The sequence below is a fragment of the Tiliqua scincoides genome, chromosome 12 (genome assembly GCF_035046505.1).
Source record: "Tiliqua scincoides isolate rTilSci1 chromosome 12, rTilSci1.hap2, whole genome shotgun sequence".
NCBI classification, from domain to species: Eukaryota; Metazoa; Chordata; class Lepidosauria; order Squamata; family Scincidae; genus Tiliqua; species Tiliqua scincoides.
The window spans coordinates 3,673,861-3,699,713 of NC_089832.1; the positions used below are offsets into that span (position 1 = coordinate 3,673,861).

Consider the following 25,853-nt stretch of genomic DNA (forward strand, 5'->3'; position numbering starts at 1 on the left):
CATAGACTTTATATCAGAGGTGTCCAAACTTTTTGGCAGGAGGGCCACTTCATCTCTCTGGCACTGTGTCGGGGGCCGGGGGAAAAAAATAATTAATTTACATTTCAAATTTAAATACATTTACATAAATGAATATATTAGAGATGGAACTTATATGAATGAATGAAGGTCTTGCAATAGCTCAAGGCCTATAAAAGGCCTTGCACAAAGCAAGGCCAGCCTTTCTTTTGCTGCCACTGCTGCATCACAGATGTGAAACAGCAAGCAGTGGTGGAAGCCCTCGTCCCACAGCTCACGTGAGAGGTTGAACAGTTGGTCATCACGCTGAGAGCAGTTCCATCAGGCCAGCATGGGCTCCAGCAAGTCTCCGGAGGGCCAGAGGCTTATTGGAGACTGGGGGCTCCCTGCGGGCCGGATTGGGAGCCCCCAAGGGCCACAAGTGGCCCCCAGGCTGGAGAGAATGGAGAGCAACCAAAATTGTGCACTTAAAAGGTGCATGTGAATTCATGGACCAAATGGATTGAAGCACATTTTAACTATAAAGTTGCATACAAGGCTAGAGTAGATGACCTTAGTAGATGACCAATTGAGCATCCCTTAAGCGTGGGGCTCAATTGACTCAAAGCTGGCCCTGGCTCGGAAACTACCCCCCCCCCCACCTGAAACCCTCCAAAGCTATGCCAGTCTGTGTAGAAACAGTGGATGGGATGATCTGACTCTGAAAAAGTCTCTGGAGTGTTTGAAACTTTCCCAATGCTGCCCCCCCCATCTCACTGATGAAAAGAGGACATGTTTGTGTCTCTCCAATTGTCTTTCCAGGCATCACTGCCTAGGCTTCCCCCCCCTCCGCCCTTTCTCTGTAGGCTGGATCTGTTTACTCTGTAATCCCCAGCCTTAAACCAGTTCAAAAACCAGGGAGGTTTCTGTTCTGTTGTCTAAAGAAAGGCTTCTCTGCATTCCACCAACTGCTGAGTTGTGCTTGGTTAGGAGTCAGGAGAGGGAGAGAGACTTTTCCAGGACCACACCCAGAGTGTGGAATGCCCAGCAAGGCTCTCATCATGCTCCATCTCTGCCCACTTTTCTATGCATCACTTAAAATCTTCCTTTCTGGGCAAGTATTTGATCTAGAGCAGTGGCGTAGCTAGAGGGGGGGCAAAGCACTACGTTTTGCAGGGAGCCTGACAGCAGCATGCAAGCGGTCCCTCCCCCTCGAAGCCATTCTGGGGAGGGGGGATGTTTTGCTCCCCCCTCCCTGGAATGGGTCCAAAAGGAAGGGGACACTTGCACGCTTCGTAAGGCTCCCTGCAAAACCTAGTGCTTTGTCCTCCCAGTTATGCCCCTGATCCAGAGATGTCATACTTTTCTATTTTCTTTTCAGTGGGGTGTTGCTATGCATTGGCTGTGGTCAATCAATGTTTGGGTTTGCTTCTATGGTATGTTGGCGTGCATTTTAAAATCACGTTTTCAATCTATTTGGCCAGCTGCAATGGGCTTTTTTTTTTTTTTTTAAAAAAGATAAAGATAAAAGGAAAGATAAGGTAAAGATATCTTTTAAAGAAAAGATAAGGTAAAATTTAATAAAGACAAATGGATGAATGATGGCCCTACAGGATGTGATCAGATTAAACCAGATCTCAGAAACTGCAGTGTGAGAAACAGTGAGACCATGTTCTGGAGTGCAGCATGCACATGCAGTCAAGACATATGGTTCCCACTCTTTCATTCTGCAATTTAATATCTGGCATCCCTGAGGAAGAAGTTGCATCCCCAAGAACAGGTCACCAAATTGTCTGCCCTGTTGAGGCAGAGAAACATTTATGTATTCTGTGGTTCTCAAACCTTTTAGCACTGGGACCCACTTTTTAGAATGAAAATCTGTTGGGACCCACCAGAAGTGATAAACATTTATGTATTCTGTGGTTCTCAAACCTTTTAGCACCGGGACCCACTTTTTAGAATGACAATCTGTTGGGACCCACCAGAAGTGATGCCATTAATCTAGAAGTGATTGGCCAGAAGTCATGGCCAGAAGTGACATCATAAGCAGGAAAATTTTTGACAATCCAAGGCTGCAATCCTATCCAGGCTTACCCATGAGTAAGCCCCGTTGACTATCATTGTTAAGAGCATATACACAGTAGTCTATTAAAAGTACAGATCTGTAATATTTCCCCCAATGCAGTCACATGCCATGGGAGCATCAAGTCTAATATATAAAAAATAAAATATTGAAACAAATGGGGACCCACCTAAAATGGCTCATGACCCACCTAGTGGGTCCTGACCCACAGTTTGAGAAATACTGATATAACTGTTTTCATGTAGAATCTACTTTGGGAACTGTTTTCTTTAGCTGGAAATATTTTTCTGTTCATAACAACTAAGGAAATGGCAACCAGGAATCCCCCAAAAGACAACCACAGGGGCAGTGGTTGGACTAGGACAGGGACCAGGAAATAGGGCCTGGCAATTAGGGACGGTTGGGGAAGCTCTGCTTATGTGTAGGTCATGCTGACTGCAGTGGTATGTCTGACTATACAGGCAAGTGGTGAAATTGCAGCAAAGCCAGGGGGGCTGTTGCTCAATAGGGGGTGGGGCTGTGTCCTGCAGAGCGCCTTGCCTTGCCTTGTCCTGTGACCAACTGAATCAGATGGTGCAAAACAGTTCACCTTTCAGAGCACATGATTTTGAGAGAGAGAGAGAGAGAGAGAGAGAGAGAGATCAGGCCCAATCCTTTGCAGAAGTGGACTCCCCTTGGCACTCTACTGGGGCATAGAAATCCACCCTTTGAGGGTGCAGAGCGCATGCACAGCTCAGACTGTGTGGGAAGAGAGTGTCTGGCAACAGTCCTTTCTCCTACAGTATGTTGTTTGGAAACAACAACAAATCCCCAAACTTTTTTTTCCCTCTCCAGCCATTTCACATCTTTATATGGGACAACTGTCACGTGCATGGAAGTGTGGAGGACTCGCATAGCATCAAAGCCGTTCCTGGTTTGGGTGGGACGGGGCTTGAAGACAGGAAATATTCACACAACATCTGAGGAATGACCTTTTTTCCTGGAAACTTAACTAGCTTTGGAATTTTTAATTAACACCCACACTTATGCTGGCTGCTGACATCAGTGGCATCAGAGGGTTCAGGGGTAGCAATTGCACTGGGCTGCAGGCTGCTTGGGGGGTAAAAGTCTGGCCACTTGCCCGTGCAGTTGAGCCTCTTACAAAAAGCGCAGGAAAAAAGGCACTCTTTGCAAGAGGGGCAGTGGGGATTATAGTCTCTGGCCACTTGCTCCCCTTACTCCAGGGGCTTGGGGGGCAATCAGGGGGCTTGGGGGGCAAGCAGGAGGGGGCTGGGGGGAGGTGGCAGAGCAAGGGGAGTGAGTGGCCAGAGACTCCAACTGCGGCTCGAGCCACTTGGGGGGCAAGCAAGAGTGGGCTGGAGGGGGGAAGAGGCAGTTTTTTTATTTTTCACCCAAGTGACGTCACTTCCAGGTGTAACATGGGGAGCATCCAGGGTGGTCAGCTGTGCCACTGGTCGGCGCCATGGTACAGTGGCGCCAAAGTGGTCGCTACTGTATCCTGTGGGCCAACAAACCAGCTGGGATAAGGGAACGTCAGTTCCCTTAGCCAGTGACGGGACCAGGCAGCCTCTATGGGGCTACTCAGATCTGCACCAGCTCACTCACCCATGAGTAGCCCATGTAGGGCTTTCAGGCTTGGGAGAGGGGATCAGATTTGGTGGCAGCTTCTTCTGCCGTACCTGCCCCCACCTGGACCTGAACCGCTCCTGGGCCACTCTCTCTTGGCCAGCTTCTCCAGCTGGCCTCTCTGCTGATGCTGTCCTTCTCTTGGCTGCCGCAATGTGCCTTATGGCACGCTTGTGATGGTCATTGCCAGGGCAGCGTGCAGGCCTCTAGCGCTGCCCTGGCATAGGATTGGGCCCTCAGCAGAACATATTAGGCAGAACACCAAACAGGTGGCAGAGACAGCTCTACCTGGTGGGTGGGTGAAGCTGCCACCTGCCATTACACACTGGCCCAGCTCTATCCCACTCTCACCCTCCCAACACAACCCCACTAGATTCGCTGCCCTATAAAATCTAGACTCTGTTTATGCCACCCATCCTCCTCCTCCCAGTATCAGAGAGAAGTTGCCAGTGGCAAGTATTTAAAACCTTGGACCCCAATGAGCAAGGAACCCAGAGGCCAAGGGGTGAGTGTGGCACAAGAGGCCAACCATGGCACTTTTAGAAAAATTCTTAGTGGGAGTCAGAAATTCTCGGCTGATGGGTTTCATAAGACCTTGAGATGAAGTTAGGGAGATTCCAATCAGAGCCCTACTTCCATTTGTGGAGGGCCCCCTCACCCCAAAGCAAGACTTTTCTATGGGGCCTGCAAGACTCTGGCTGAGGAACAGGTGAACACTACTTGTGTCCTTAAATGGGAAGCAGTCTTCTGTGGAGTCAGACCATTGGACCACCCAGCTCAACATTGCCTGTGCTGGCTATCTGGGTTTTCACGCTGTCCCAGCCTCTCTGTGGATGGCAGTGATTTGAACCTACTAAGAACGCACAGTACCCCAGCCCCTTCCCCCTTACCTTTTCAATAGATCCTGGAAGAAGCCGGAGAAGAAGCTTACATAGCACAACCCCATCTTTCAGGGATGTTTTGAGGAACTGCACAGGGTCGCCAATCATCATTTTGGGGGAGTTTAAGGCCCCCAGTGAAATGAGCCAGGTAACAATCTGCTCTTCAGGGTTCATGGCTGCAGATCTTCCTCCTTCGTTTAGATCTTATGTGCAACAGTTAAGCTGAACCCACATCCGTGACTGCATCTCTTCCGGGTTGGGGAGAGTAAGCAGAGCTAGAGGTTCCTTATGACCAGCACTCAAAAGCCACAAACTGGTTGAATTCTTTAAAAAACAACAAAAAAAACAAAACACACACACCAGAAACTAACTTTCCTCTGACTGGAGGAACGGGTTTGAGTGCATTTGCATGCAGGGTTTCTGGCCCTCTGCAGAATCAAAAAAGGGAAGGAAGGGCTTTTGGGACTGGTTGTTTTGCAGTCAAGAAAAGGAGATATCCTGTCTCTCTAGTTTTTGACACCACTACCCCCACAGTATAGCACAGAAGTCTGGCTTACATCTACAGCCGTCACCAGAACAAGGTGGTAGACACTTGAGCTGACCACAAGTAGGCTCTGACCAATTACATTTTTCTTCATATGCCCCCCCACAAAAACCACCCTACAAACACACCTCCCAATCTCTTAACAAATGAGGAAGACAAGGTTGTAGCCCAGCACATTCCTTCCGTGCTAGATTTCTGCATGCAGGGATGCATATTTTTAAAACCAAAGAAAGCATTTAAAGCTGTGATCCCTTGCCTGCCATTGACAGTAGTATACTGTCCTCAAGGGAGGACACCAGGATGCAGGTCTCTTATTATCTGGTGTGCTCCCTGGGGCATTTGGCGGGCCGCTGTGAGATACAGGAAGCTGGACTAGATGGGCCAATGGCCTGATCCACTGAGGCTGTTCTTATGCTAGTCTATGTGAGGACTCTATCACATCTTTCCTACTGACTATGTAGATCAGTCCCAAGCATTTAATGATGTGTTGAAATAAACTACCCTTTCTAAGACTTCAGCCATGACAGGCAAGAATGTGTAAACTATCTACTCACAAAGTAGCAGGTAAGTTGGATTAATCCATTTTTGCTCAGCCCACAGGCATACATATTTGGTCCCTGTTGCTGTATGCAGTGTTGGGCAGAAATGGCTTAAGGCAGTGGTTCTCACTCCTTTAGCATCAGGACCCACTTTATAGGATGAGAATCTGTCAGGACCCCCTGGAAGTGATGTCATGACCAGAAGTGACATCATCAGGCAGGAAACTTAATCCTAGGCTGCAATCCTTCAGGCACCCCTTTTTACAAGTACTGTATAAGCTTAGATGTCTTTAGTATGCACCTAACTACTGAAGGTGTGATTGCAGCTATTCTACTTGTCGGGGAGCCCTGATTGGTGTAAGCCCCTCTTGAGTGTTCACTCAGTGACAGAACCAGGCATGCCTCTGTGTTTAAAAAAATTGCCTCTTTTGTTGAGACAAAAGCAAGTCCTCCCATGGAGATGCCACCAATTCAGATGGGGATGCCACCAATTCAGATATTCCCTTTAAAAGGGGGTGAAGGGAATATGAGACTATTAACAGTCACAATGGATATAACATACAACTTGTCCAGCCTCCATGCCAGAGGACTAGAAGGTAGCCTGCTTAACACCATTGTTTAAAATGTGATCCAGAAACAAGAAAGATTTCCTGGTATTCTTTCAATCTTTCTGGGAAGAAAGACTGGAAGAATACCAGGAGTGGGTATTTGTGTGTGTGGCCCAAGATCACTATTCTGGGACTGATAATTCCTGGGAAAATAGGTGCTCCTTGATTGAGAGCATGTCCACTCCTTCTTTGCCCTAGTTGGCAGACTAGTAAAACGCAAAAGACATGTAGCTCAAGGATGGGCAGACTTCAACAAGCTTCTTCACCACTCAACCCTACAAAGTTACCATAGAAACCCACAAATTAGGTTCCACTCATGCTTTTAAAATATGGCCAATGTCTCCCCCTGCTGGTAGCAGCTACTGAATCTTACTATTGTTAATCCATAACAGTTTTTTAAAAAAATGGAAAATAGTTTTGAGCTTCTACTTGGATTAGTGTATCTGCTCTTGGGACATTCCCCCCCTAAGGCACTAGAGCCCTACTCTGTGGCAAAGCGATCGCAGGTTCCATGCAGTAAGTTTGCCAATTGTCTATAAGGGAACTGTGGGGGTGTCAGTTTCTAAGAGATTACAAATCTCATGTTGGAGTAAGGATTTCTATTTTACTCACCTTGGAATTCCTGGTTGAGCCAGACAATTCCAGAATGCACATAAAAAGCCTTCCTAGTTTTGGAAAACTCTTCCACCTGTTGACTCTGCTGGATCTTTCAGTGGCACTCAGTATCACAGACCACTGTGGCATCCTTTGGTGCTACCTGTCTGGGTCAGGGCTGAAGGGCCCTGTGTCATGGTCAATACCAGGTGGGGGTCCTAGTAGGGATTCAGACCTTTGACTTACTGTCCAGCAGCACATTATTTTGTCTCCTATGCTTTTCAACCATGAAACCACTGGGAGAAGCTATGCAGTGGTTTAATGTTGAGTTTCACCAATATATGGCTGATATCCAACTAAGTGTACATTTTCCTGCTGTCCCCAGTTAAGGATGGTCTAAGGGCAAACAACTGACATGAATCCAAGTGGTTCAGAGGTATTGTGAATTGTTGGACTGCCCTATTTTCTTTGAGGCTGCACATCCCTTGAAGGATCAGGTCTGCAACTGGGGAGTGATGCTGAAACCAGCTTTGTCTCTGGGTGACCAGGTGACTGCTGTGGCCTGCAGCATGAGTTACATATGACCTTGAGATGAAAGTCAGGGAGATTCATCCCAGCTTTGGAGCACCAGCTATGCCCAATTCTGTCTCAGACAGACCTAGATATGGTTACCCATGGTCGTTTTCTCTGGATAAGATCATCATGCCTTAGGAGGGACTGACTGTGAAGACTGAGTTTCAGCTGATACAGAACAGACAAGAGTTTCAACAGGGGCAAAGCTTTGTTTCTGCCATCCCTAGACTGCTGGATTGTTTCTGGACACAATTAGAAGTGGTGGATGGTTGCTGCCGTGCAAGCCCTAAATGACTTAGTGCCACAGCTTTGGGCCATCTTCTCCATACATCTACCAATTCAACAAGACCACTTAGGGATGCTCTCTTGTGGATTCTACCACCACCATGGGAGATTCACTGAGTGTCAAATAGCAGGATGGCTGGTCTTGCATTAGTTGAACACATAAGCAATGGTCCCAAGTAAGAGCAAATGTTTTAACCGTTCAAGATGTTGAGAGGGATCAAGATGTAGTAAGCCCAATTTTAGTAATATATGCCTTTTACTAAACATTTTCATTAACCCAAGTCCCAACTTGCGCCACACGGAGGGTCCCAGTTTCAGAACAAAGCAAAGTGACAGATGTACCATTCTGAAAGGAGGAAATGAGTTCAAGAAGAAATAAGATGGTATCTTTATTTGAACAGTTAATTGTATACAAAGAATGCTTCTCGGAAATTTAGTTACAAGCATCTGCAGCCAGTTTGGGGTTGGAAGATTTTCTGTTTTGAGACTCCTATTTCTGCTTAAGTCTACCATTTAGGATTGTTGTGGCCAATCACCTCTATTTACCAAAGACTTGATCTGGATCAAAGAGGCAGAGCGCTGGAGGTCAGGGCACATGACTGTGCTGATGTCAGTTTAAAGATCCAGCTTAAAATCTATTTTTAAAACAGCATTTTAGGACTAATTTCCATACGCAGCTGATTTTGTCCACTCTGAAGACAGATCCTGGCAGCTCAGTCATGGCACATTTTATTCAATCCAGTCTCAAGACGCTTCTCCAGATCATACAACTTGTTACCTTTTGCTCTATTTGTAAAGTGTTAGGAAGCACTTTGGAATACCCTCCACCCGTACTTGCACTTAATCCAAATGGGGTGCACTCCAAACATAAAGACTGGCTCATTTCTAAGGGGAGTGCCAGGAGAGCTCGGAGGGGAGGCTCATTTGTCCATCTTGGAAACCTTGATTTGAACTGCAACCAACTGTTTAAAATTTTCCCTCAGCTCTATGCTTTACAGCCTGGCTGTCATCTTTATGAAGGGCCCCACAGTTAAAGGGGGGGGGAGAACTGTATGGACTGCCCTGAGAGGGACTCCACACAAGTTTTTTTACTGCCCTATTGTTCATTCATTTAACACCATTAAGGTACATGGTGCTTCACAGAGTTGAAAAAGAGCATAACCTATAGCTTGTGCTACACAAATAATTTGCTCCCAACTATTCTGACATTCAGGGTCTCTTCCTCCGTTTCTTCATCCACAAACATCCAATGCTCATAAACAAGAACTGACTTTGCTTAATGCCTTCATTTGCATTGTGACCATACTTCAAACTCGCTCAGCAGCTGCATTCTCTAGAGGTGTCCAATCTTCAAACGACAACCACAGCTAACCCTGCGCCTAAATAAAGAGTAATTATTAGTACAGCATCTCAAATGGAGGCAAGCAGAAAGTTGCAACCTGCTTAAAGACATTAAATCAAAGTGGACTTGCTTTGGCATGACTACAGACTAAAAGATGCAAGGGAGTGACAACAGGCTATAGGTATCTTCTTGTTTTGTGTGCTCCTGGAGGCATCTCGTGGGCCAATGGGATACAAGAAGCTGGACTAGATGGGCCTGTGAAGTTCTTCCTATGGTAGGAGGCAAACACTTATGTACTAGAGCAGTGTTTATCAGCCTGTGGGTCATGACCGCAATGGGGTTTGAAGCCTCATTTGGAGTGTCGCAGCAGCCTTTCAAAGCTTGTGCAAGAGCAGAGTTGGATCTAATTCAAAAATGGTCCTGCCTTATAAAAACTGAATTCTTCGTGTAATCCTGCACTGCCTCTTCTTGCTGGCCTGCACCACAGCTCCTAAGGCTAGTTGTGCTCAAGCTGTTACCTCATAGGGTAGTTGTGAAGACATAAGAGAAGGGGGAAATGGGATAGTGGTGGTTGGATCTGGTCCCGGGGGGAGCAGGATCAGTGGTGGGTCCCAGTCTTTATGTTTATTAGGGTTGTGGCATGAGAAAGGTTGAAAACCAGTTCTAGAGCTCCTGTCCTGGAAAGGTTTTGGGAAAAGTGTGATTTTATTATCTAAAGTGGTCACATCATCCTTAGGATAAGAGGGACGTTACAATGCTACACCTGAAACACAGCGCTTCCTAGCACAGAGAGACCCTCATATAGGATCTGTACTTAGGCACTCCTTAGTTGCTTACAATCTTTTAACTACTGTTGCCAGAGCTCCCCATAGTGCTAAACACCATTTCTGCCACTTTGGACTTAAATGCACTGAAGCAGAGCTTCAAGTTAACAACTTCTGCTTGTCACTTTTAAAGGTATTTTAAAAAAACAAGTATCGGTACTACAAAACACACATACCCATTAGCTTATCTACGTTCATAAGCAAGATGAACCCTGAGGAATCTTGAGAACAAGTTTAACTTGAGTTCTCTATCCTTCATAGCCACAGAAATTTCAAAATCCAAGTTAATAATGTAACCTGACAGAACCAATTCAGAAACACTTAAAAGCAGCTATTTGGGAAGAGACACCCAATTTCCAAAGTGTTACATGAGCTATTAAAAAGAATTGCAATAAGTAGTTATTTCTGGTCTGCAATGCACACAGAAATTGAACTCTTACTAGTGGCTTCTGCATGCAAAAGTTCCAGTTTAGTGGAATACGTTTTACTCTTGTCTGACAAAGGCAGCACTTTTGTACCTCACCACATGCTGGCTGATAGGAGAATGCCATTTACACCCCGCGACTTATAAAAAGCCCAGTTTCTTTTCTATTTACTGTGCACACAAAAGGATGCACACTGTACAAGCTGTCAAAATGTACTATCAACTTAGCCACAATTTGCCCAACAGAATGTCAATAAGGTGTTTCACATCCAAGAGCTTGGAAGAAGCCTCAGAGAAGACACCATGCTCTGCCCTGACAACGCCTGGGTTCTTGCAGTCTCACTTCCAAGTTAAGAGACTACCACATAAACAGTGTAAGCCAAAGAATCTGTGGGGTTCTTAGTTATTTAAGCAGCAACCATTTAGCGTTACCTTTGCAATGCTATGATCAATGTTCATACTGTCCGCTAAAGTTGGATGCACGGTCTCTCAGATCACATCATTTTAAAGGCAGTGGAGTCAGCCTGCAACAATTAAAAATAAACATGAAAAAACAGAGCTAGCACATAATGCCCAAGCCCATTACCACCACCCCCCAGAGAGACACATGAATATGCCTGGGTTTGCAGATTAATTGGTTTCAAGCTCTAATGCTTTAGTTTGAGAGGTGGAAGGTTCACTGGCTTGGAATGAACTGGAATGACTTAGTGACGGGCTGCATGGCTCATGGATTCTTATTTCCTTTCCAATGGTGCTTTTCATGGTAAATCCATAACTTGACTGGCAAATATATTCTGAGGATTAGAGCAGAACTTTAGTTGGAGATCTTCAAGTCTTATTACATTTCAAGAGCATCTTTTCAACTTCCCAGCTGCACCTGGGTCATGACAACTTGCCACAGGCTCTGCCTTTGTATCAAGACTCCCCACACAAGACTACAGTACAAAGAAAAAGTAGTCAGGCGTCCAATTAAACACCAGATTTTGTAATAACGGCTTGCTTGAAATCCCCCAAGCCGATACAGATTTGGCAATTTAAGCCAGTTTCTGGTTGTGTTAGGGCATTAATCTCTTAAAATATGGTACAGGCAGTCTGGTTTTTAAAGTATCTTCATTGGAACAATGGGCAAAAAAAACCCCTCCCAACCCTTTACAAAAATGTTTTGGCTACAATGAGCTGCTTTCTTAGTCATTTTCAAAAGCTTTGTGTCATGCACACTTTCATCCAAGATAAGGTTATGTTGAATTTGGAAGGCTTCGCTTAAGGCTATCCAGCACAGTGTTTTTTTCCATTGGGTGCTGTTTTCTTTAAAATCTAGAAAGAACTTCCATTGCCATGATGTACAGCATGTCCTACTGTACTAAGAGGACGACAGTTTTGGTTTCATGTTTGACTTAGACTGAAAAACTAGTTTGCTTTGCTTACCATCTTTGCTGTTTCACAGGCATTTGATGCTTTAAATCTGTAGTGGAATGTTGAAAGTTTCACTGTTTATGTGAAGCCATAAGCCTTTCAGAGAAGTTGGAGAGAAAGACTTCTTTGCTTATCTTATTTTCTCCATTTTGCCTTTGGAGTCAAAGATGTTCCTTAAAAATGAGACACTACAGGGTTGCAAAAATTTGAAACAGTAAAATCAAGTACCGTTTTTGCAGCTTCTTTGATGGAACTGGTCAAACCTGTATTTACAGAACTCTGCAGCTTGCTTGCTACAGGCTAATATTTTATTTGGGGGGTGAGGTTCTTGCAAATGAAATACGTAGGGAGGCACAATGTACATTCACCATTATCCACTTGTTGTTTTGATTTAATGACTGAACGGTATCCTGAATTTTTTTTTTAAAATACAAGACTGAAGACATTTCTTAATTTGGAGTGTTGTGTGCATTAAGGGAAAACATTTAACATTTTTAGTTTTGCACACATTCCCACCACCCTCCAACAGTTAAATAGTTTGCCTAGAAAGAAGGCAGGCTTGCAAGTGTGGAGCGATCCAGGGCCATTTTAGATGGCTGCAGGTTGCCTGGGAAGCCTCAGGTTTGTTGGTCTCATTGATGAGGTGAGAAGGGTGGCATTTTATGGTTAATGTTTACTTCAAAAATCACAACACTAGTACACAGGCTCAAAATGTCATACATTTAACATCGGCTTTCTGAGAGAAATTAACAATTTTGAAATGAAAGTTAAACACGTTTACTTTTCCTCACAAAAAACATTTAAGTCATGGAGGGGAACTTTAACAGGCAACAATAAAAAAAGGTAAAAACAACTTTTCAGTAGTCCTCAGGGAGTGAAGGCAAAACTTCCACGTTTCGTTTGTTGGGAGGAAAAAACTGATTTGGTCCAATAGTTTAAAAGATTTTAGTATCTGCTTCGGCCTCCACCTCTATCAGAGCGGCTCCCTCCACGGCCGCCACCTCTGGGTGCTCCGCGGCTTGAACTGCTGTATGAATCACGTGGAGGAGGATAGCCCCTTTCCATGGAAGGGGGAAGACCTCTGTCTTGTCTTCCAACGCGATCACGGCCACTTGAGTAGACGTCGCTTCTGCTGCTTGAGTAACTGTCTCTGCTTCCGTACCCATCTCGAGTGCTCCCGTAATCGTCATAGCGACTGCTTCCACCATAAGATGGAGGGGGCCCTCGTGCAGGTGGAGCACTACGTGAGTTACCTGCAGGTTCAATGGTCAGGTAATAGGGCAACACTATAAATCATATCACCACAATTTTACATCTGAGTTTAAAAGAACTGAATCAAGGCTTCTGTTACTCTTTTCAGTATTAACCGAGAGGTTTTAATATAATCTCACAGGTTGGGACATTTGGCAGGGGAGTATCGGGCAGTGAACGAAACAAAAGGCTGTTTGAAGACGCTGGTTTTTTTCAAGGCAGCTCTTTTTGGGGTTATTCCAGAACTTGTTATTTTACAGAAGAAACTCAGCCATTTTTTTCCAGTGATAGACGCAATTCAGAACTGTTGAACTTTTGCTTCGTTAGGTTATGGGAACTGTAATTCAATCATTTTGTTAAATAAAATAACTGTATTTATTTTCACTGCGGTGGGCAAGCCCAGCATGCAAATTCCCCCATAAGCAGAAGCAATCTAGCCAGTCATGAATGAGGCCTCTTAAATTCCTTAAAATCCTCAAAGCAGGCACTTACCATAACTCTCATAAGAATCTCTGTAAGAGCCCCCGCTTGGGTGATCCGAGTAGTCCCGGTCGCGCCCTCCGTAGCCATCACGATCGCTATAAGAGGAATAACTGCTAAGATTTAGTACAGGCCCATCATAACGAGGGAAACATTACTATGTGTAAAAAAGAGAAGACTGAAGTTTATTATGGAGTCTGGAGTCCATTTCTAAATTTCAAAGAGACTCACTTCTTCCATAATCTGTTTGCTTAAAACTGTGTGAATATGTGTGCTAATGCTGTAAGACAATTTGTGTTTTGCTTTTTCAAGTTTTCACAGTATGGATATTTTTTAAAAATACATTTGCAATTAACAAACCTGCACTTGCATATAACTGATTTTAGAATCTACCATATAGGATTTAGGGCTGGGGTGGACGGGAAGAGATTTATGAAAGGAGTCTTTCTACATGTGAACACTGTTTTGAAGAAACGCAAAGTGAACAATCTGAATTTCAAATGTTCCTTAAGATTTATTAGGTTTTTGTTTAAACAAATTAACAAAAGTACTTGGCATCACTAGGATAAGGGGTTGCTTGAACACATGTTGTTCATACCTTGTTTCTCCTCAAATAACTTTTTATGCAATCCTCTGGTAGTTTCCCATCAAACAGGGTTTAATTCAGCCATTTGTACTATCGATTACAGTGATCGGCCTACTTAGCTTTAGCAGAATTATACCATATGCCCTGCTAACTGGGCAAGAGGCATTTTTTCAAATAGTGCTCCTTTTATACTTAGTAGGGAGAGTGTAACTATCCCTTTTCACCCAGCAGAGTGTTTTTTCTAGTAGGTGTTTGCTTGTGTTCTTCTGCATTTTTTAAAACTGTGAGCCCTTCTGGGACAGGGAGCCATTCATTTGATTTGTAAACTGCTTTGAGAACTTTTTTGGTGAAAAGCAGGATACAGATATTGTTAATAATGTGCCCCTAAAACTATTATCTGGTTGGCTTGGTGGCTAGCATGAGAACTACTTCATAAAAACTTAACCTTTTCTCATGATGGAGCACCAACAGCAATTACTCTAAATTTAGTTTCTTATAGTTGTGCTTTTATTATTTGATTGCAATTGTAATGTAACAGATGTAGAATTCTAATTCAATATTCTTAGCTAGATTTTAGAAAAGACCCATGTTAAGGTACAAAACGGAACACAAGATACCTGTAACCTCTTGACGGATACTCATCACGAGAACTGGAATGACCATAATCACGGTAGGCATAATCCCTTGGAGGTGGTGCATAATCCCTTGTGTCTCTGGAGCTTGGATAGTCTCGACTTGAGTAACTATGAGAATGAAAAAATTACTTTTGTTACCTAGAAGCAACATGGTATAAAGTTCAAAGGAGACTGACCCGCAACTGAAACTAAACAGGGTTTGGATATACCTGTCTTTAGTACTGTAGCCATCATCTCTTGGAGACAAGTAGACATCTCTTCGCGATGGCAATGGTTCTCTGCGTGGAGGTCCTCCATAACTATCTCTGCCACGTGACAGGGGTGCTTAAAAAACAAAATACAATAAGCTAAGTCAGATATTGGTAAACACATCGGGCTGCTGTCATGTTGAACCAAGAGAACACAATACAAGAGGCACTAAACCAACTCTGCCATGGTAAGAGATTACTGCAACCACTCTGACCAGATGGAGAAAGGCTATACAGTGGGCCAAGTTGGCTTCATTCCCTCAATTAGGGGCTTAAAAGTTCCCACTGCCCTGCCAAGAGGATTACAGCTAAAATGGTGCCACCAAAGAAGAAAATAGTTTTCTGGGTCTCAGACTTCAGAAGTTTAAAATGTTCAAAAAGAACCCAAGCAGAGAATATCCCAAGTATGCTTACTCCGAAGTTAAGTCCCACCAAGTCCAGTAGGCCTTATTCCAAGCAAGATGTGCTAATAGCTTGTTGTGGGACCCCTCCTGTTAGACTAATTAGCACCATATTCAAAAAGCATGATGCAGGATAATTTTCTGGGGGCAACAGGAGTGGAATGGTCTCTTAGGAGACTTTTGCTCAGAAGTATTAAGACCAGTCAAACAGTATATAAGGTTCTCAGTTATTTATCCCATGAAGGGAATGCAAGTAATTCAGTAGTGCTATGGGTTCTGGATCCAGAAATCTTTTATTCCAGCAAACACATTTTTCATGCCTGCCCTACTCCAAAGTGAGGCATTGGCAAGGACTTGTTTATGACTTCACAAGACAATTCAGAGACTCTTGTCCCCACAGCCGTGATGAGCATCAGAGACACAAGCACTGGCCCCTCTTCCAAATTAGGAGACCAATTCTGTCTAATTCGTGTCAACCAATATTTTAGCATGCTGCAGTCACCCAAAAACTAGTGAATTCTCACTATGAACAACCCTCACTGAGGGAGCTTCGTAGTTTTACTAATTAATCCAGGAATTGAAGAGGTTTTACAGCCTGTCACATTTGAACAGTTTTGCAATTGTGTTTCATAATACACCCTAGCACACTTACCTCTCCCTCCCATTCCACTGCTGCTACGAACAGGTCCTGAAGGTGCAGGTCTTTTAGGTGGTGGACCTCCACTTCGTGGAGGGGGACCTCTCTTCATTGGCAGAGGACCTCTAGAAGAACCTACCACAATGGCAACAAGCCCATCAGCTTGATGACAACCTTAAAGTTAACAGATACCTGCTCTGCTTCTATGATCCTACTGTTTAAGTTTTATATTGTTATCACCTTGGATACATCCCAAGTGGGAGGAGAAAGCATGGTGCATATATGTACAAGAGACAGATAAAACAGATTTACTGGTTCACACCATGAACTATAACACGAAGGTATAATCACAGAAATAAGTGATACTTTTCTGTTTTTAACTGTCTACAACCATAGCTAGTTAAAAACTTACAATGTCACCTACTGTTTTAAAGGAGGCAATGTTTCAGTGTGTGTGCTAACAAATATTTTTGTTGGATCAATAATCTTTCCCACATCATAGGTGGTCTACTAATACAGCAAACTTGGAAACGCAATTGAATTACACATCTTGCTCCAAAACCCAGATTTCTGCCAAGCAAAACCATAATCTACAACCTGCTCAGCAGTGGCCTTATTAACTGATCACAAGCAAAGTGCTGTTTATTAATTAAATTCAAAGTATCAAATGAACAGCAGACAATAGAGAACAGCTGAAAAGCATCTGATTGCATATGATCAGCCCTCTAATTTAGTTTGTGCGGCTTGTTTATACTTTGTAATTTTATTATTCTTTATAGTGTTATTGTATTTATCGTCATTTGTGGTTTTACATTTGTTAAGTTGCCTTAGGCGCCACACTGCGAGGGGAAAGGCAGGATAAAAGGGACGTAAAAAGCCACTACCCAGAAGCAGCCAGTGTACAGCTTCAACTTATTCCCACTTATAAGAGATCAAATAATGGATTAAATTCTGGTTAGTGATCAAGAGCTAATTGTTGATATGGATACAGCAGCTGTTTTGCTCTAAGCTCATGCCTTATAGTAAATTTTATGAACACTAAACCATTTCACAACTAGTCTATAAACACGGACTGATGAACAACATCTGTCCACAAACTTGCAGGCATTGAATAAGCCAAATCCCCAGCCTGCTTGATCAGAGAAGCCTGGCCTTACTTCCTGGGTTTATTGCCACTATGTAGTGCTTCTTTTTAAAGCAAGCCTGCAAGACTACCAACTGCATGATCTGTTACAAGGTGACAAATGAGCTCCAGAACGTCTTAAAGATTGAACAAGAACAATCTTCACTCAATAGTTCTTTTCTCTCAATCCTAAATTCACTAATTGTATCTTACTATATTTTTACTATGATTGCCTTTGTTTATAGAACAAGGCAGTTGTCTTAGGCTGCATATGCTTTTGAGCTACCATAGTGGTTCTCAAACTTTTTCAGAGACCCTAGAGGCTGCAGCCTGATTTATAAATGCCAAGGGGTGTGGCTATAATGGTGATTAGGCAGCAGGAGCAACTTGTTTAACCCTTGATGCACATAGCCTGCAGTCTCTGCACCGCCCTGTCACTGCACTGCCCTGTCAGTCTCACAAACCACCAAAATTTGGGTCATGACCCACTGATGGGTCCTGGACCCACAGTTCAAGAATCACAGAACTACCAGGTAGGTAGAAGTGAAGTCACTAGGATGCTTCTAGATGAATTCATTAACAAACTACAACAAGCACAGAATATGGTGTCTTGTTCTATCCCAGAATTAGGAGAAAGGAGCAAGACATGCAGCATGGCCATCTTGGAAGAGGGCAAATGGGCTTCAATGTGTGTACTTTAGTCAATAGTCAAATACCAAAAAAACTTGAGTAAAATTTTTCCATAAATTTAATAGATAACTGTACATATTTTACCTGCATATATTCGTCCATAACCTTCTTCGTCGCTTGTTATTTCTACTTTTCTTCCATCTGGGAGGCAAATGATCACGTTATGCACGGAGACCACCATGTTTAATAATGAGCTTGAAGGAAAGTTGCAAGCGTAGCGAGAGTGCTAGAAGCTCAGAAACACGCGCCTGTGGCATGCTGGGAGGTGATTTACATACACCTCTCTTGCACTACTGGCGCTACTAGCTGGAAAACATATGCAGCCCTAGTATGCTAGGAAATCTCTAAATGCGGGTCATGTACACAAGGGAATACCAACACATACCTAAATGACTCCCTCTTGAAGGGGGCCCCCGTGTTCCACTTCCGCCTCTTCCACCTCTAAGACCTCTTGGAGGACCTCTGCTCCTTGGAGGGGGGGGCCCACGCCTACCACCGCTTTCAAAGGATGGCTTGGTGGCTTGTTCAACTTTAATAGCTTTTCCATCTAAAGACTAAACAGATCAATCTAACTCAGTGTTCATGGCAACGGTTTGCTTTCCTAACAGATTTCCCTCAATTCCTATACTGTGATACAAGAGTGCTTCAGAGTATTCAATTATACGCTGCCAACAGCAGTTATGCCTAATACTGGGCAGGACTAAAACCTGAATGGCTTTTCTAGTACAAGTTGAAATGCCTGGGGTCTGAAATATTTTCAGAATACCAGCAGCAGCTAAACTACACAGGGAACTTCACACCTCCAAGTTATTGCTTCAGACTGGCTTGATGTGTACCACATCACCGAGTTCTACAAAATCCATGATTTTCAAAGTTCCTTTGCTAGAAACTTGGTTTTTGCCTATGTTGATACGTTTCAATGTTTTACTATCATCTTAGGGATGAAGCTTTGGAGTGACTTAATCTAGGCCAATGGGCAATCTGAGGATTGCATTTCAGATGTCCAGTCTGTGTTTTCCACAGATGTCCGATCTGTGTGGAGTTACCCTTAACTCAAAGGGTACAGAGATTTTGCATGATACTTGCCTGTAACTTATTTAAGGTTATACCATGTATTATTTATATACTGCTTTTCAACAAGTAGTAATTCACAAAGCAGTTTACACAGCAAAACAAATGAATTGTGAGCCATATGGGGATAGGGAACCAATCTAAAAAATGCTGAAAAGATACCAGGACAGCGACTGGAAAAGACACCATGCTGGGGTGAAAAGGGACAGTTGCTCTCTCTCTCTCTGCTAAATACAAGAGGAGACTACTTCAAACCACATATGTGCCAAAATGCATGCTTATTTCATTTGTCTCACTCTTTATACAGAGACTGAGTCCTAATACTAACAGACAACTGAATGTCCTAGTTTTGACTTATGAATCAATTTTACAGCAAGCAAGACTTTAATAATAATACTTAGTATTTTAAATAGTGCTTTAAAGTTAGGAAGGTTACCAATTAGCAAGTCTTATCTCTATATTGCAGATAAGGAAGACAGAAAGGCTTTCTTAAGGCTACCTATTGAGTTCCTGGCAGGGGTGAGATTCAAACTGGAGAAATCCTAATTCACAGCTTCAGTCTTTTGGCCATGGCAACACTACTGCATTTCCTAGTGAGGTCAAGAATCTTGAGAAGCACAAGCTGTGTCATATGGCATTAAATGGGACGACTCACTAGAGATATTTTCTGGGAATAACAGACCAAGCTATCTCATCAGGCACTAACCCATAAGGTCCATGCAATGCCAGCAGTTCTGGAGATATTCAGTTTTACTTCCAATTGAAGGGAATTGTTGAAGGAAAGATAGCACCAAACAAAGATGGGTGTAGTAAGTTAAGGCTGACTTCTTTCCTTCAGGTAACCCCTGGAATCTCTCATCTATCTTTCTAAGCATCCACTGCATTAATAGAATATCATCTAACTTTCCTTATTAACTTCACAGATACAGTGATGGGTTAGACACCTCACTAGTCATTCCCAGTTTGGGAGGCTGCAATAGCTGCAAGCAAATATCTTAGTTCCTACCTTGCCATTCATATCTCTGGCAGCATCTTTGGCATCTGCTGGGCTCTCAAATGTGACAAAAGCAAATCCTCTTGACTTGTTGGTCTCACGATCTTTCATGAGGAGAACTGAAGAGAGAAGAAAGTGTCATTCAAGTTGCCCATCACAGTGGACCTTCTGGCTTTTACACAAGCCTGCTCAGAACTTCTTAGAGGATATGTAAGTTTTATCACTTCGGCTGATCAAAACTGCTGCATTCATCACAGTAGGCCTTTGAGTTCAGTGTCCCTGCTTAAGATATTCAGTGCTTACCTTCCACGATGCGGCCATATTTCCCAAAGACGGATTCAAGAGCCTTTTCATTGGTCTCTGTGTTCAGTCCTCCAATGAACAGTTTCCCAGGACGATCTGCTTCAACCATTTTGACGCTGTCTGGGATCTGAAACACAACACATTCAATGTGAACTGCTGGAGAAAGCTGAAATGTTTCCCTACAATCAATATCTAACTTGGTTTTTCCTTCTGGGCTATTCTATTCAAGAGTCCCCTGCCCCATACAATGCAGAGATCTTATCTAAAATCCTGAGGTGTCAACAGCTCACCCTGTCCAAAAATTCAGAGGAAAACAAAAGTCCCTGTCAAATATTTTGTACAGGCTACAGTTCCAGAAACTTCACAACTAATGTGAACTGCTCTTTGTACAAAAAGAAAAGTCAGGCATATCCCTGAGATCTTGCTTTCCTACATTAAGGACCAAGAACTGAGTGGTCCTTGACCTTGCATTTTCATTACTATGGGCATAGGAAAGAAGAACATAAGAACATAAGAACAGCCCCACTGGATCAGGCCATAGGCCCATCTAGTCCAGCTTCCTGTATCTCACAGCGGCCCACCAAATGCCCCAGGGTAACCTCACACTGATCCTCTTTCCCAAAGTCGCATTAATTCCATCGTGGAGAAAAAAAGTATAATCTTGGAATAGGAAATACACTGAACTAGAGCTTACAGGCACATGAACAATCTTTTTATCCACAGTTCCTCAAGAACAGCAGTTGACAGAGATCAACAGTGTTGGCTAGGGACTCTTAGGATTTCCAAGTTGAACACTACTCAGTTAAGACTGTAGCATACAGAAGTGAGAAAGCAAAGCCTGCAGCCAACCAAAAGCTTAAGCACATCTTTCCCAAAACTGCTGGCAGGAGAGGGAGGAGATCGGATACTAAGATATCCTTGTGGATTCAACCTAAGGGTCTGTTCAGTCCAGCATCATGCAATCTAGTAGGCAACCAATGGAGGACAATTCCAAGAAGCTAAATCAGTGGTTCTCAACCTTTTTAGCAGTGGGACCCACTTTTTAGAATGATAATCTGTCAGGACCACCAGAAATAATGCCATTAACCTAGAAGTGATGTCACTGTTAGAAGTGACGTCATCAAGCAGCAACATTTTTAAAAACCCCAATATGACAAAATCAAATATAACCAAGTTAATCAAAATTTTACAATTATAAGTTTAAAAAAATTTATTTAAGATAAAAATAAAGGAGACCGCTCCTAACCCTCTCAAGTAGTTGCTGATCTGTTTAAAAAAAATTCCTCAAACATCTCAAAGGCTGCAAGTGTAGTTAAGACAAACAAACAAGATGAGTTGAAGGTTCTCCCAAATAAACTTTTTAGTTCAAAATGGGGACTGGCGGACAGGATGACTTGTCCTCTGAAACAGTGGTTCTCACACATTTAGCACCAGGACCCACTTTTTAGAATGAGAATCTGTCAGGATCCACTGGAAATGAAGTCATGACTAGAAATGACATCACCAACCAAGAAAAATTTTAACAATCCCTAGGCTGTAATCTTACCCTCGCTTACCCAGGATAAAGCCCCATTGATTATCATTGTTAAAAGCATATACATAGTAGCCTGTTAAAAGTACAGGTCTGTAATATTTCCCCAAATGCAGTCACTTACCATGGCAGCGTTAAGACGCATATGTTAAAAATAAAATGCAAATGGAAATGAATGGGGAACCACCTGAAATTGGCTTGTGACTTCTGCAGTTTGCAAGAATGTGTAAATATAGAAAGATAAATGTTTGAGAGTCTTTTTCTGGTTATTACAGTATAAATAAATAAATATTTCTTCCTAGATCTCCTTTTTTAAAGGCTGGTAAACCTGGGTGGGTTCTGGCAGAGTGTCATTTTAAAAAGTGGGTCCTGGTGCTTAAAAGTTTGGGAACCACTGCTCTAGGTTAGGACCCACTTTTTAAAATGACACTTCCAGAACCAACCCAGGTTTACTAGCCTTTAAAAAAGATCTAGAAAGAAATATTTATTTATTTGTACTATAAAAACCAGGAAGAGACCCTCAAACATTTATCTCCCTATGCTTACACATTCTTGCAAACTCCAGGAGCCGAGCCCTCTGCAGGGCAGCTCGCAACTAGTGGCTGATTTTTGAACAGCCTATGGCTTGAGGCAACTAGTTACCTGAATTTCCCATCACCCATTGGCGACCCACCAAAAAAACAGCTCATGACCCACCAGTGGGTCCCGATCCACAGCTTGAGAACCACCAGTCCTAGACCATTTAAAAACGTTTAATCAATGTCCATAACTACATCTTGTAACAATGAAAACCAGGAAGTTTAAATGATACGTACTCTGGTCTTTCCTGGATCTATGTTAGTCTATAAGTAACGCGGGGAGAAAGGAGGAAGGAAAGAAAAGATGAATGGCAGCATCAACCCTGCACTCAGAAGTGCTGGAAAACGTGATCAAGGAGTGCGCGTGCGCAAGTTGAAAATGAGGGGGAAGCGGGAAGCAAACGCATGCGCAAAGGGATTCGAAAGCGAGGGAGTGGCGCATGCGCAGAAGCGGCAACGGCTCGAGACGAGCGGGACGGCACCGGAGCGCGCGCGCCTTGAAGCAGTCACAAAATGGCGGTCCGAGTGACCCTCCTCCCCCCCCCGCCACTCGCTCTCTCTCTCGCTCCCCTCTCCGGCCTCCTCAAGAAGGCGGCGTCCACTGAGGAAAGGCCGCAGAGGAGCCGATCCGGCCCACCCCACAGCAGCCCTGAGGGAGGCGTGCGGGGAGGGAGGCCAAGGGGGGAAGGGACCAGGCGGGCGCTCCGGGGCTAGCAGCCCCCAGTCTCGAGGAGCGGAACGGACCGCACGCCACCGGCCCCTCGCCTGGCCCCTCACGCGGCTTACCTCAGCAGCCGCCGGCAGGACAGTAACGACGCACTGAGGGAGAACAAAGGCGCTGAGGGCCTTTATATAGCTGACGTCACCACGTCTAGACGAGGCGCGAGTGCCCGGATGGAAGGTTTGAAAAGGAGGGAGGGGCGGGAGAGGGAGCGCGCATGCGCAGGAGGAAGAGGCGCTGAATGGGTGTGGGTTTGGCCAGGAGCGGCTGGGGCTCTGAATGCATCAATGGAACGCATGTCAATGCAGTGATTGCGCATGCCCAGAATGACAATGCTAAGTCTGGACTTCAGGAGCAGCTGCCTTCTGCTTGAGGGGGGACATGATGAGACATACAAAATTATGGATAGAGAGATGCTCTTTACACTCTCACATAACATCAGAACCAAGGGACATCCACTAAAATTGAGTGTTGGGAGAGTTAGGACAGACAAAAGAAAATATTTCTTTACTCAGCATATGGTTGCTCTGTGGAACTCCTTGCCGCAGGATGTGGTGATGGCATCTGGCCTGGATGCCTTTAAAAGGGGATTGGACAAGTTTCTGGAGGAAAAATCCATTATGGGTTACAAGCCATGATGTGTATGTGCAACCTCCTGATTTTAGAAATGGGCTATGTCAGAATGTCAGATGCAAGGGAGGGCATCAGGATGCAGGTCTCTTGTTGTCTGGTGTGCTCCCTGGGGTATTTGGTGGGCCGCTGTGAGATACAGGATGCAGCACATGCCCCATTGGCACAGCAGCACTGGCACTGGAAAATTGGATAGGATTTGGCCCTTAATAAGTTAATCTTATATGTAAATTGCCCAAGTTTAAGTCCCATTGAATGCAATAGGAGTTGAGCTGCAATCCTATGTACACTTACCTGGGTGTAGGCTTCATAGAACATAGCTGCACTTCTAAGTAAATGTGCATAGCATTGTGCTGTTACTTGTGAAAGACAGGAACAGGTTTGTGCTGCAAAGGTTCCATCCTATGCATCCTCGTTGTTGGCAACTTTCAGTCTCGAAAGACTATGGTATCGTGCTCTGAAAGGTGGTTCTGGAACAGCGTCTAGTGTGGCTGAAAAGGCCAGTTCGGGAGTGACAATCCCTTCCACACTGGGAGCAAGTCCAGTCTGTCCCTGGTCTGTCTCCCTGGCTATGGGCCTTCCTTCTTTGCCTCTTTGCCTCAGACTGTTGGCCAAGTGTCTCTTCAAACTGGGAAAGGCCATGCTGCACAGCCTGCCTCCAAGCGGGCCGCTCAGAGGCCAGGGTTTCCCACTTGTTGAGGTCCACTCCTAAGGCCTTCAGATCCGTCTTGCAGATGTCCTTGTAGCGCAGCTGTGGTCTACCTGTAGGGCACTTTCCTTGCACGAGTTCTCCATAGAGGAGATCCTTTGGGATCCGGCCATCATCCATTCTCACGACATGACCGAGCCAACGCAGGCATCTCTGTTTCAGCAGTGCATACATGCTAGGGATTCCAGCACGTTCCAGGACTGTGTTGTTAGGAACTTTGTCCTGCCAGGTGATGCCGAAAATGCGTCGGAGGCAGCGCATGTGGAAAGCGTTCAGTTTCCTCTCCTGTTGTGAGCGAAGAGTCCATGTCTCGCTGCAGTACAGAAGTGTACTCAGGACGCAAGCTCTGTAGACCTGGATCTTGGTATGTTCCGTCAGCTTCTTGTTGGACCAGACTCTCTTTGTGAGTCTGGAAAACGTGGTAGCTGCTTTACCGATGCGTTTGTTTAGCTCTGTATCGAGAGAAAGAGTGTCGGAGATCGTTGAGCCAAGATACACAAAGTCATGGGCAACCTCCAGTTCATGTGCAGAGATTGTAATGCAGGGAGGTGAGTCCACATCCTGAACCATGACCTGTGTTTTCTTCAGGCTGATTGTCAGTCCAAAATCTTGGCAGGCTTTGCTAAAACAATCCATGAGCTGCTGGAGATCTTTGGCAGAGTGGGCATGCATAATTAGGAGGAAGTTCAACTGAGCATAGTGCAACTGCAAGTATGTTGTACAGTATTTGCCTTATTTCAATCAGTGAGCAGCACTTTTGCTGTCTTTCAAAATACTCTCCCCTTGCCCTAGATACTTAACATTTCTTTTATTTATATTACATTTATTTTTAAAGAAGTATTTATAATTTCCAATAGTCTTTCTCTCTTTCTCTCTATTTAATCTAAAGAATTGTGAGCCCCTTTGGGAGGACAGGGATCCATATATTAATATCTTTGACTATGTAAAGTACCTTGAGAACTAGTTTTGTTGAAAAGCAATTTTTGGATAATAAAGCAAATTTTGAGAGCAGATGAGATTTAAGGACTCAATCCTATCCAGCTTTCCAGCGCTGGGCAGTCATGGAGACTTCCTCAAGGTAAAGGAGGAAGCCTTACCACAAGGCTTCATTATGGCTGCATCAGTGCTGGAAAATTGGGTAGGACTGGAACCTAACTCTCTACTGCCCAGCCCACAGATGTACACATTTGATCCCTGTTGCATATATGCAACTTTAGGCAAAAATGGCTTAAATGCATTCTTTCAGAGTGGCCAAGTAACTGAGCTGTGAATCTGGACTTCCCTGGTTTGAACCTCACTTGTGCCAGTAATTCTGAGTAGGGGGCCCAATTCTAACCAACTTTTGAGTGCTGATGCAGCTGCAGTGCAGCCTGAAGAAAAGGGAACAAACGTTTGCCTCCCACTGCACTAGCAGGTGACCACATACACACAGTAAGTCTACAGCAGGGGTGCCCAAACCCCGGCCCTGGGGCCACTTGCGGCCCTCTAGGCCTTTCAATGCGGCCCTCAGAGAGCCCCCAGTCTCCAATGAG

At 44.2% G+C, this 25,853-nt stretch overlaps 1 protein-coding gene and 1 non-coding gene across 6 annotated transcripts; both read right to left on the reverse strand.

Moving 5' to 3' along the window:
- Positions 1–12,103: 12,103 nt before the first annotated feature.
- On the reverse strand, positions 12,104–23,125 carry RBMX (RNA binding motif protein X-linked). 5 transcript variants are annotated; one of them, XM_066639984.1, is made up of 10 exons: positions 23,048–23,125; positions 20,153–20,279; positions 19,862–19,968; positions 18,170–18,338; positions 17,869–17,925; positions 15,987–16,106; positions 14,895–15,009; positions 14,668–14,793; positions 13,477–13,562; positions 12,104–12,986 (listed from the first exon to the last, which is right to left on the reverse strand). In XM_066639984.1, exons 2-10 carry the CDS (start codon positions 20,259–20,261, stop codon positions 12,679–12,681), a joined length of 1,197 nt encoding a protein of 398 aa, XP_066496081.1. In that variant the 5' UTR covers positions 20,262–20,279; positions 23,048–23,125; the 3' UTR covers positions 12,104–12,678. The 5 variants fall into 5 exon arrangements, with proteins under 5 accessions (XP_066496081.1, XP_066496079.1, XP_066496080.1 ...); XM_066639982.1 differs by having other exon boundaries at positions 13,477–13,577; XM_066639983.1 differs by lacking the exon at positions 23,048–23,125 and adding an exon at positions 22,499–22,517 and having other exon boundaries at positions 13,477–13,577.
- Positions 20,035–20,107, reverse strand: LOC136663383 (small nucleolar RNA SNORD61). Its single transcript, XR_010795026.1, has one exon. It is a non-coding gene; the product is annotated as a small nucleolar RNA SNORD61 (small nucleolar RNA).
- Positions 23,126–25,853: the final 2,728 nt, after the last annotated feature.